At 39.8% G+C, this 13,634-nt stretch overlaps 1 protein-coding gene across 6 annotated transcripts in view; it reads right to left on the bottom strand.

The window, feature by feature from the left end:
• LOC139759801 (SUZ RNA-binding domain-containing-like) overlaps positions 1-13,634 on the bottom strand; it is an 84,663-nt gene that overhangs the window by 53,728 nt on the left and 17,301 nt on the right. The window contains exon 1 of one of the 6 annotated variants that reach the window (XM_071682274.1): positions 8,120-8,194. The exons of 3 other annotated variants lie outside the window; for them this stretch is intronic. In XM_071682274.1, the coding sequence (XP_071538375.1) occupies positions 8,120-8,179 (60 nt within the window). In that variant the 5' untranslated portion in view covers positions 8,180-8,194. Of the gene's footprint in view, positions 1-8,119; positions 8,195-13,634 lie in introns of those variants that run through there. 2 more of the 6 variants (XM_071682277.1, XM_071682275.1) reach the window with 2 other exon arrangements.

Genomic DNA, 13,634 nt, shown 5'->3' with positions numbered 1-13,634 from the left:
ATTTATACATATATACCCATGCACACAATTCACACTGTCTGCCTTTATTCATTCCCATTGCCAACTCGTCACACATGGAAATAATATACCCCACCCCCTCATGTGTGCGAGGTAGCGCTAGGAAAAGACAACAAAGGCCCCATTCGTTTACACTCAGTCTCTAGCTGTCATGCAATAATGCCCGAAAACCGCAGCTCCCTTTCCACATCCAGGCCCCACAGAACTTTCCATGGTTTAACCCAGACGCTTCACATGCCCTAATTCAATCCATTGACAGCACGTCGACCCTGGTATACCACATCGATCCAATTCACTCTATTCCTTGCTCTCCTTTCACCCTCCTGCATGTTCAGGCCCCGATCACACAAAATCTTTTTCACTCCATCTTTCCACCTCCAATTTGGTCTCCCACTTCTCCTCGTTCCCTCCACCTCTGACACATATATCCTCTTGGTCAATCTTTCCTCACTCATTCTCTCCATGTGCCCAAACCATTTCAAAACACCCTCTTCTGCTCTCTCAACCACACTCTTTTTATTTCCACACATCTCTCTTACCCTTATGTTACTTACTCGATCAAACCACCTCACACCACACATTGTCCTCAAACATATCATTTCCAGCACATCCACCCTCCTCTGCACAACTCTATCTATAGCCCACGCCTCGCAACCATACAACATTGTTGGAACCACTATTCCTTCAAACATACCTATTTTTGCTTTCCGAGATAATGTTCTCGACTTCCACACATTCTTCAAGGCTCCCAGGATTTTTGCCCCCTCCCCCACCCTATGATCCACTTCCGCTTCCATGGTTCCATCCGCTGCCAGATCCACTCCCAGATATCTAAAACACTTTACTTCCTCCAGTTTTTCTCCATTCAAACTTACCTCCCAATTGACTTGACCCTCAACCCTACTGTACCTAATAACCTTGCTCTTATTCACATTTACTCTTAACTTTCTTCTTTCACACACTTTACCAAACTCAGTCACCAGCTTCTGCAGTTTCTCACATGAATCAGCCACCAGCGCTGTATCATCAGCGAACAACAACTGACTCACTTCCCAAGCTCTCTCATCCACAACAGACTTCATACTTGCCCCTCTTTCCAAAACTCTTGCATTCACCTCCTAACAATCCCATCCATAAACAAATTAAACAACCATGGAGACATCACACACCCCTGCCGCAAACCTATTATTCACTGAGAACCAATCACTTTCCTCTCTTCCTACACGTACACATGCCTTACATCCTCGATAAAAACTTTTCACTGCTTCTAACAACTTGCCTCCCACACCATATATTCTTAATACCTTCCACAGAGCATCTCTATCAACTCTATCATATGCCTTCTCCAGATCCATAAATGCTACATACAAATCCATTTGCTTTTCTAAGTATTTCTCACATACATTCTTCAAAGCAAACACCTGATCCACACATCCTCTACCACTTCTGAAACCACACTGCTCTTCCCCAATCTGATGCTCTGTACATGCCCTCTCAATCAATACCCTCCTATATAATTTACCAGGAATACTCAACAAACTTATACCTCTGAAATTTGAGCACTCACTCTTATCCCCGCCGGAGACAGTGACAAAGCATAATAAATAAATAAATAAATAAATAAATAAATATTTATTTATTTTTATATTTTGCTTTATCGCTGTCTCCCGCGTTAGTGAGGTAGCACAAGGAAACAGACAAAAGAATGGCCCAACCCACCCACATACACATGTATGTACATACACGTCCACACACAGCACATATACATACCTATACATCTCAACATATACATATATATACACACACAGACATATACATATATACACATGTACATAATTCATACTGTCTGCCTTTATTCATTCCCATCGCCACCCCGCCACACATGTAATAACAACACCCTCCCCCTCATGTGTCCGAGGTAGCGCTAAGAAAAGAACAAAGGCCCCATTCGTTCACACTCAGTCTCTAGCTGTCATGTAATAATGCACTGAAACCACAGCTCCCTTTCCACATCCAGGCCCCACAGAACTTTCCATGGTTTACCCCAGACGCTTCACATGCCCTGGTTCAATCCATTGACAGCACGTCGACCCCGGTATGCTACATCGTTCCAATTCACTCTATTTTTTGCACGCCTTTCACCCTCCTGCATGTTCAGGCCCCTGATCACACAAAATCTTTTTCACTCCATCTTTCCACCTCCAATTTGGTCTCCCATTTCTCCTCGTTCCCTCCACCTCTGACACATATATCCTCTTAGTCAATCTTTCCTCACTTGGTCTCTCGATGTGACTAAACCATTTCAAAACATCCTCTTCTGCTCTCTCAACCACACTCTTTTTATTACCACACATCTCTCTTACCCTTTCATTACTTACTCGATCAAACTACCTCACACCACATATTGTCCTCAAACATCTCATTTCCAGCACATCCACCCTCCTCTGCACAACTCTATCTATAGCCCATGCCTTGCAACCATATGTCGTTGTTGGAAGCACTATTCCTTCAAACATACCCATTTTTGCTTTCCAAGATAAGGTTCTCGACTTCCAAACATTCTTCAACGCTCCCAGAACTTTCACCCCCTCCTCCACCCTATGATTTACTTCCGCTTCCATGGTTCCATCCGCTGCCAAATCCACTCCCAGATATCTAAAACACTTCTCTTCCTCCAGTTTTTCTCCATTCAAACTTATCTCCCGGTTAACTTGTCCCTCAACCCTACTGTACCTAATAACCTTGCTCTTATTCACATTTATTCTCAGCTTTCTTCTTTCACGCACTTTACCAAACTCAGTCACCAGCTTCTGCAGTTTCTCACATGAAACAGCCACCAGCGCTGTATCATCAGCGAACAACAACTGACTCACTTCCCAAGCTCTCTCATCCTCAACAGACTTCATACTTGCCCCTCTTTCCAAAACTCTTGCATTCATCTCCCTAACAACCCCATCCATAAACAAATTAAACAACCATGGAGACATCATGCACCCCTGCTGCAAACCAACATTCACTGAGAACCAATAACTTTCCTCTCTTCCTACACGTACACATGCCTTACATCCTCGATAAAAACTTTTCACAGCTTCTATCAACTTGCCTCCCACACCATATATTCTTAATACCTTCCACAGAGCATCTCTATCAACTCTTATCATATGCCTTCTCCAGATCCATAAATGCTACATACAAATCCATTTGCTTTTCTAAGTATTTCTCACATACATTCTTCAAAGCAAACACCTGATCCACACATCCTTTACCACTTCTGAAACCACACTGCTCTTCCCCAATCTGATGCTCTGTACATGTCTTCACCCTTTCAGTCAATACCTTCCAATATAATTTCTCAGGAATACTCAACCAACTTATACCTCTGTAATTTGAGCACTCACTTTTATCCCCTTTGCCTTTGTACAATGGCACTATGCAAGCATTCCGTCAATCCTCAGGCACCTCATCATGAGTCACACATACATTAAATAATCTTACCAACCAGTTATCCCCTTTTTTAATAAATTCCATTGCAATACCATCCAAACCCGCTGCCTTGCCGGCTTTCATCTTCCGCAAAGCTTTTACTACCTCTTCTCTGTTTATGAAAACATTCTCCCTAACCCTCTCACTTTGCACAGCACCTCGACCAAAACACCCTATATCAGCTATTCCATCATCAAACACATTCAACAAACCTTCAAAATACTCACTCCATCTCCTTCTCACATCACCACTTGTTATCACCTCCCCATTAGCCCCCTTCACTGATGTTCCCATTTGTTCCCTTGCCTTACGCACTTTATTTACCTCCTTCCAAAACATCTTTTTATTCTCCCTAAAATTTAATGATACTCTCTCACCCCAACTCTCATTTGCCCTCTTTTTCACCTCTTGCACCTTTCTCTTGACCTTCTGCCTCTTTCCTTTATGCATCTCCCAGTCATTTGCATTATTTCCCTGCAAAAATCATCCAAATGCCTCTCTCTTCTCTTTCACTAATAATCTTACTTCTTCATCCCCCCACTCACTACCCTTTCTAGTCTGCCTACCTCCCACGCTTCTCATGCAACTAGCATCTTTTGCGCAAGCCATCACTGCTTCCCTAAATACATCCCATTCCTCCCCCACTTCCCTTACATCATTTGTTCTCGCCTTTTTCCACTCTGTACTCAGTCTCTCCTGGTACTTCCTGGAAAGGATCACAATTTTGCGTGTGATCAAGTATATTCCAAAGAGTCCATGGGGACTCTTAGGAATATATATATATGAATATTATTATCATCATTATCATTATAATTACACACAAATATGCATATCAACATATACATACATATACATACACAGACATATACATATATACACATTCCTTTCGCTACCCCATCACACAGGAAATAGCATTCATTCCCCCACCCTTCAGGGAAGTAGCACCAGGAAAAGAAGAAAAAAAAAACATTTGTTCACACTCAGTCTCTAGCTGTCATGTGTAATGCATCGAAAACACAGCTCTCTATCCACATCCAGGCCCCACAGACCCTTCCAGATCCTTCATATGCCCTAGTTCAGTCCACTGACAGTATGTCAACCCCAGTATACCACATCGTTCCAATTCACTCTATTTCTTGCATGCCCCTTACCCTCCTGTATGTTCAGGCCCCAATCACTCAAAATCTCCTTCACTCCATCCTTCCACCTCCAATTTGGTCTATTGCTTCTCCTCCTCCGACACATATATCCTCTCTGTCAATCTTTCCTCACTCATTCTCTCCATATGTCCAAGCCATTTCAACATACCTTCTCTGCTCTCTCAACTATACTCTTTTTATTACTGCACATCTCTCATACCCTTTCATTAATTACTTGATCAAACCACCTCACACCACATTTTGTCCTCAAACATTTCATTTCCAACAAATCCACCTTTCTCCATACAACCCTATCTATAGCCCATGCCTCACAACCATATAACATTGTTGGAACTACTACTCCTTCAAAAACATATATTTGCTCTCCAAGATAACATTCCCTCCCACACATTCTTCATCGCTCCTAGAACCTTCACCCCCTTCCCACCCTGTGAATCACTTCTGCTTCCATGGTTCCATCCACTGTTAAGTCCACTCCCAGATATCTAAAACACTTCACTTCCACCAATTTTTCTCAGTTCAAACTTACATCCCAATTGACTTGCCCCTCAACCTTACTGAACCTAATAACTTTGCTCTTATTCACATTTACTTTTAACTCCCTCCTTTCGCACACAGAAACCCTCATTTTCCTATAAAGTTCACTTTAAGGGCACCATATAATAACATTAAGGATCTGAGATATACACGTATGAGTGGATTACTCATCCCTCGTTAAAAAGATTCAGACTGGCACTACATGATTTGAAGCTTTTACCTTTATTCTACGATAAGGAATGATAATGGTTAATAAGATTCTTAACTTAACCCCTAAAGGAAGACATCCTGTAAGACATCCTAGGATGAGACAGGACAAGTTTACTTAAAAGAAGAGGAAAGACACTAGAAGAGGTGGAAGAAAACAGAAAGCACACAAACAGAAACAGGGAAAACTTCTGACAGAGAGGCCTGCAACTGACAGACATTGTCCTCCTGGTATCTGGTAACAATAAAGGAAATGGTTGCCAACATTGCTATGAATACGACATTTCTTGATTTAAAGATTTTTAATACAATGCCACACACCAGGTTCAAACATAGCCAGAGTATGTTGTTTTATAGGTGTAACTGTTCCCTGATTAGATTCTCTTTGAGGAATACAGGGAAAATAAAATTTAAGACCACCAGAGAAATATCACGTGTGGAACGCAAACCAATGGACTCTTTATGCTTAGTAGAGACGAAGTAGACCATGCTACATGATCTGAAGCATCTTTTTCTTCTATCCAATACTTACAAAGTAATTATGGGAAAGGGTATCAAGATCATGGAAAATGTAGAAATAGGTAATGTATAATTTGTTGCAACATTTTAGTTATCGAGAAAACCGAATTAAAACATCATGGTTGAAATATGCTGCAGAAATATACAACATTAACTCACCACAAATTTCTGATAAATCTACGTAAATAATCTTCCCCTTATTCTAGAACTTTCATATTTACCCCTAGCCTTTCTCATGCATTTTAAAATTAATCTTGTTTAATGCAAATTTTCCATGGTGTATGCTTTGTTACAGATTTTCATATCTATAAGTTTGTACAAAACTTCAGGGTTGATATCATTCTTACCAATGTCAGCTGAACGTAATTATCATATTCTTTATAAAAGGATAAATTTCACTTTTCAAAAAATACATAATTAACAATTTTGTTTGATATCAATGTGTTTCTAATATATTTGTAAACTCAAAGAATAAGTTACAAAAATCTAAATTACCAAATAAGACCTTTCATCTTTCAGCAGATAATAATTTTAATCTGAGGCATTCCTTCCCCCTGCCCCCATTCCAAAGAAAACTATGTATCCAGCAAAAGGGTGAACATGATGTGCTGCTGGAGGCAACGTGGCATGACTATTTGTCATAAACCTATGACAGTGGTGCCAACAGCCACCCAATTTGTCATTTACTCTGCTAACTTTTTTTGCTGTTGACATAACACAGAAATGTCTAGTATATTTCAGCTATAATGCTAAAAATTATGATAAAATCTTAGTATGTGTCACAATACTGAAAGCCTTATGGAAATCTTGAAATACCACACGCTGCACTGCTGTCAACGAGTGTAGAGGTCCAGACTTCATATGTCAAACATACAAGTTTGTCAAGCAACTTCTCCCTGCTGATAATATTCAACAAAAGCTTAACTTTTCAAACTATTCCTTGTCATTTCCTCTCACTTTGCTAAACACACTTGTTGAAGTTGCTGTATAATAATAACTTGGAGCTGTACTGCTCTGTCATACAAGTACGTGAACCTTCTGCCATTTTCTGGTCAATAAATAAAACATCCTCAATGACTGACATTTTTAACATTAATACAAGGGTTTTGCTATTTCTGCTGAACATTCTTTCAACAACACTTATGAGGTAATACCTGGAACCGGTACCTTTTCAAGTTTCACGTTTACTAATTTCTTTTCAACATCCACAACACAAACATCACCCCATTCATAATCATCAAACATAACTGCAATTAATAATAGAATCAGGTTATGTTCTTCGTTACTGAATATGGATGAGAAAATCATTTCGCAATCTGCCAGCCTCTCTCCAACATACATACGTTTTCCCACAACGTGGGGAAACAGGGCAACATCTTTCATACCCTTCTGTATTTGCCTTAACATCTTTTAGGAAGGTCCTTATATGTCAATATCAATTCATGTATAGTTAATATATCTTTTTATATGTGGCTAGTTTCATTTCTCTGTAAAACAAATTCCTTATGGTCTCTGTTTCTTTTCAAGAGACAATGAAAAAGAGGAACCAAAAGTCTCCTTTCTTAGTAACCCCTACATTGGTAAATATAAATAATTCAAACATAACAACCTAAAGCACTAAAATATACATATAATTAATACAGAATAACAGATCCTCTGCCTACCCTATAACCCTAATAAAATCAACCAATTTCTTCTGTGGGACAGACACACAAAATGAGCAGTACCGAGTGAAAATGAGAGTTAAAACTGACTACAAGTCAACGAGAGATTAATCAATGGACTTCAGAATAAACAGACACACTGATGTTGTCATCAGGTTCCAGGGTTCAAGGGAGACATTTAATTATTTCCCTTACCATCTGTCTCCCCTCAGTAGCCCTGCTTCTCACACTTCATACGTTCTGGTCTCTAACTCGACCTTCCTCACGAGTAGCCAAATATTCATTAGCCGTCCTGAGGCACCATACTACCATACAAGCAACTAATGAGGGCATGACATCCACTGTGCTAAGGATGCCCATATATGCAGAATTTCCCTCTCCTCGTCCCCATACCAGGGAAAAAGTCCCAGCATTTGGCGTCCGTATAATCCTCCACGAAAGAGTTTCCCCTTATTTCTCAAACACCTGATATATTATACTAATCTTGACATGTTTATCTCTGATACAATATCCTCTCATGGGTGAATTTACCGAATTTTCATCGATATCCTCCCAGTTGTCGAGAAGGTCATCATCCTGCTCGGCAGCCATTGTTGTTGTTTTGATGTTGTTCAAATGTGACGCGACTTGCGCACTATCTCTCATTAATATTTTCAACTCTAAATTATGATATAACTAAGGAGAAACAGTAATATCTTGGTATAAAAAACTCTCTTGATAAATATAGATGAAAAAAAATAATGTAAGATTCAGAAAATACTTTAAATCTTTCCCTCTTAAGCGAAGTCGAGGAACTTGTCGTCGGAACTTTCATATTTATGTAATTTTAGTTTCCCCTCACGGCTGATATGATACCTGTCTGGAATACAGTCCTATACTGCCATATGAACAAACTGTGTAGAAATAGTCACCTTAAATATTATATTTATGATTTTGTAATCATAGTTAAACATTCATCTTTCGAGGAGAATCAAAACGTATCGACTTACATTGACCTGAACTTACTTATATTACAACTTCTCGAACATCACATCATTTCATTCATTAATACTGTTCAACAAATATAATAATAAACTACATATATCACAACATAAATGCTAATGATAGCGCAGCGCTCGACCTGATCAACTAGAGCGATTTTGACAGGCAGCGATAAGAAGGTATGGCCAGGACTTTTTTCATTAGCGAAAAGTGTAATTGATTTCCATTTCTTTCCTATTGATTCCTTCACTGTTATTTAAGAACTTCTTTCTGCAGAACAGTGCCAATTAGCCTTCTCCATGATTCCGTGTGTCCTGAAAACTTCAAAAAGATTAATAAGATCTCTCGTCCCTATGAGACAAACCTTTAAGAGTAATAAGTAAACACGGTTCTCTCTCTCTCTCTCTCTCTCTCTCTCTCTCTCTCTCTCTCTCTCTCTCTCTCTCTCTCTCTCTCTCTCTCTCTCTCAGGAATTTTGTCGTGTTCCTCGCCAAGCCTTTGATTTCTAAGTTTATTTTCCTTTTTTTATGTTTCTCCGTAGTCTCTAAATCATTTCTGGGAAGTGACATTTTCAGTGTTTTCCCTCAGGATTCCGTCTTTTAACTTAATTTCTTTTTTCTTCTTTCCATCAGTGAGTTTTCTTCAAACTCTAACCCTATTCACCGAGGATTCTACTCCACAGAAGGCAGAACCGCGAAATGGGAATGCAGTTCTCTGGTTGAATGAAGCCTTGAAAAAAAAAAAATCAAAGCGGTTTCTATCTATTTATCTATCTACACACACACACACACACACACACACACACACACATATATATATATATATATATATATATATATATATATATATATATATATATATATATATATATATATATATATATCCTTCACTTCCTACCACTGAATTTCAAGACATATAACATGTTGGAAGTCACTTGAAGTTCTACGACAAAAGAAAATAGTAATTACGACAAATCCTGTGAACTCTTGGTATATTTGAGAAATAATCAACCTCAATAGAACCGACATATCAACAGCGAATGCATCAATGAAGTCGCTGAGGTCCAGATGGGGACGGCGTCAGTGTGGGTCCACCAACGTATGCGAGCAGTCGTGTTACGAGTCGCTCTTCCGACCACAGACTTTCTGAGGCCAGACTTCGTTTGGCAACGACAATAGACCATCTCTCGTTGTATTTACCGCTAGCGAGAGAAGGGAAAGGGAAGCGACGGATTTCATGTCTCTTCCATAACTGTTCTGGCTTTGGAGTAAATGAGCAATGAAACAGCTTATTAAAATCCGAAGGAAAGGATGAGGGTGTGATTTCATGCGAAGGTAGGTAAGGCCTGACCAAGTTCGTATTATTATTATTATTATTATTATTATTATTATTATTATTATTGTTATTATCATTATTATTATTATTATTATTATTATTATTATTATTATTATTATCGAGGATGTAAGGCATGTGTACGTGTAGGAAGAGAGGAAGGTGATTGGTTCTCATGGAATGTTGGTTTGCGGCAGGGGTGTGTGATGTCTCCATGGTTGTTTAATTTGTTTTTGGATGGGGTTGTTAGGGAGGTGAATGCAAGAGTTTTGGAGAGAGGGGTAAGTATGCAGTTTGTTGTGGATGAGAGAGCTTGGGAAGTGAGTCAGTTGTTGTTCGCTGATGATACAGCGCTGGTGGCTGATTCGTGTGGGAAACTGCAGAAGCTGGTGACTGAGCTTGGTAAAGTGTGTGAAAGAAGAAAGCTGAGAGTAAATGTGAATAAGAGCAAGGTACAGTAGGGTTGAGGGACAAGTCAATTGGGAGGTAAGTTTGAATGGAGAAAAACTGGAGGAAGTAAAGTGTTTTAGATATCTGGGAGTGGATTTGGCAGCGGATGGAACCATGGAAGCGGAAGTGAATGATAGGGTGGGGAGGGGGCGAAAGCTCTGGGAGCGTTGAAGAACGTGTGGAAGTCGAGAACATTATCTCGGAAAGCAAAAATGGGTATGTTTGAAGGAATAGTGGTTCCAACAATGTTGTATGGTTGTGAGGCGTGGGCTATGGATGGAGTTGTGCGGAGGATGGATGTGCTGGAAATGAGATGTTTGAGGACAATATGTGGTGTGAGGTGGTTTGATCGAGTAAGTAATAATGGGGTAAGAGAGATGTGTGGTAATAAAAAGAGTGTGGTTGAGAGAGCAGAAGAGGGTGTTTTGAAATGGTTTGGTCACATGGTGAGAATGAGTGAGGAAAGATTGACCAAGAGGATATACCCATATATATATATATATATATATATATATATATATATATATATATATATATATATATATATATATATATACTATTCGCCATTTCCCGCGTTGGCAGGGTGGCGTTGGGAACGGAGGACTGGGCCTTTGAGGGAGTGTCCTCACCTGGCCCCCTTCTTTGTTCCTTCTTTTGGAAAATTGAAAAAAACGAGAGGGGAGGATTTCCGGCCACCCGCTCCCTCCCCTTTTAGTCGTCTTCTGCGACACGCAGGGAATACGTAGGGAAGTGTTCTTTCTCCCCTATCCCCAGGGATAATATATATATGTGTATATATATATATATATATATATATATATATATATATATATATATATATATATATATATATTTTTAAACTATTCGCCATTTCCCGCGTTAGCGAGGTAGCGTTAAGAACAGAGAACTGGGCCACTGAGGGAATATCCTCACCTGGCCCCCTTCTCTGTTCCTTCTTTTGGAAAATTAAAAAAAATTGAGAGGGGAGGATTTCCAGCCCCCCGCTCCCTCCCCTTTTAGTCGCCTTCTACGACACGCAGGGAATACGTGGGAAGTATTCTTTCTCCCCTATTCCCAGGGATAAAATATATATATATATATATATATATATATATATATATATATATATATATATATATATATGTGTGTGTATATATATCGATCCAGTTCACTCTATTCCTTGCCCTCCTTTCACCCTCCTGCACGTTCAGGCCCCGATCACACAAAATCTTTTTCACTCCATCTTTCCACCTCCAATTTGGTCTCCCACTTCTCCTCGTTCCCTCCACCTCCGACACATATATCCTCTTGGTCAATCTTTCCTCACTCATTCTCTCCATGTGCCCAAACCATTTCAAAACACCCTCTTCTGCTCTCTCAACCACGCTCTTTTTATTTCCACACATCTCTCTCACCCTTACGTTACTTACTCGATCAAACCACCTCACACCACACATTGTCCTCAAACATCTCATTTCCAGCACATCCATCCTCCTGCGCACAACTCTATCCATAGCCCACGCCTCGCAACCATACAACATTGTTGGAACCACTATTCCTTCAAACATACCCATTTTTGCTTTCCGAGATACTGTTCTCGACTTCCACACATTCTTCAAGGCTCCCAGAATTTTCGCCCCCTCCCCCACCCTATGATCGATGTGGTATACCGGGGTTGACGTGCTGTCAGTGGGTTGAATCAGGGCATGTGAAGCATCTGGGGTAAACCATGGAAAGCTGTGTAGGTATGTATATTTGCGTGTGTGGACGTATGTATATACATGTGTATGGGGTGGGTTGGGCCATTTCTTTCGTCTGTTTCCTTGCGCTACCTCGCAAACGCGGGAGACAGCGACAAAGCAAAAAAAAAAAAAAAAAAATATATATATATATATATATATATATATATATATATATATATATATATATATATATATATATATATATATATATATATATATCCCTGGGGATAGGGGAGAAAGAATACTTCCCACGTATTCCCTGCGTGTCGTAGAAGGCGACTAAAAGGGGAGGGAGCGGGTGGCTGGAAATCCTCCCCTCTCGTTTTTTTTTTAATTTTCCAAAAGAAGGAACAGAGAAGGGGGCCAGGTGAGGATTTTCCCTCTAAGGCCCAGTCCTCTGTTCTTAACGCTACCTCGCAAATGCGGGAAATGGCGAATCGTATGAAAAAAAAAAAAATCTCTTACCCTTTCAATACTCACTCGATCAAACCACCTCACACTACATACTGTCTTCAGACATTTAATTTCCAACACATCCATCCTCCTCCGCACAACCCTATCTATAGCCCACGCTTCGCAACCATATAACATTGTTGGAACTATTATTCCTTCAAACATACCCATTTTGTGCTCTCCAAGATAACGTTCTTGCCTTCCACACATTCTTCAACGCTCCCAGAACCTGTGACTCACTTCCGCTTCCATGGTTCCATTCACTGCTAAGTCCACTCGTAGATATCTGAAACACTTCACTTCCCCTAGTTTTTCTCCATTCAAACTTACCTCCCAGTCAACTTGTCCCTCAACCCTACTGTACCTAATAACCTTGCTCTTATTCACATTTACTCTCAACATTCTTCTTTCACACACTTTACCATATTCAGTCACCAACTTCTGCAGTTTCTCACCCGAATCATCCACCAGCGCCGTATCATCAGCGAACAATAACTGACTCACTTCCCAAGCTCTCTCATCCAGAACAGACTTCATACTTGCCCCTCTCTCCAAAACTCTTGCATTCACCTCCCTAACAACCCATCCATAAACAAATTAAACGACCATGGAGACATTACGCACCCCTGCCGCAAACTGACATTCACTTAAGAACCAATCACTTTTCTTTCTTCCTACTCGTACACATGCCTTACATCGTTGGTAAAAAGTTTTCACTGCTTCTAGCAACTTACCTCCAACACCATATATTCTTAATACCTTCCACAGAACATCTCTATCCACTTTATCATATGCCTTCTCCAGATTCATAAATGCTACATACAAATCCATTATCATTATTATTAGTAGTAGTGGTAGTGGTAGTAGTTGTTGAATATGAACAGAATTTACATTTCATTAGGGACTGAAGAGAAAATAAACGGAGGTTGCGAATATAAATCACGTTCATTAATTTATTTCACTAATCTTTGTCAGTTTGCACAGGCTGACAACGCACTGATTTTCATGTTATTTTCTTTTGGCGCTGGAAATGGCACCTTGCACAAGAAGGGTATAATTTCATATCAAGAATATATCCGTTTTACTAG

This window comes from Panulirus ornatus, chromosome 34 (genome assembly GCF_036320965.1).
Source record: "Panulirus ornatus isolate Po-2019 chromosome 34, ASM3632096v1, whole genome shotgun sequence".
NCBI lineage: Eukaryota > Metazoa > Arthropoda > Malacostraca > Decapoda > Palinuridae > Panulirus > Panulirus ornatus.
The sequence above is the reverse complement of the archived record's forward strand: the minus strand, read 5'-3'. Positions and strand labels throughout refer to the sequence as shown.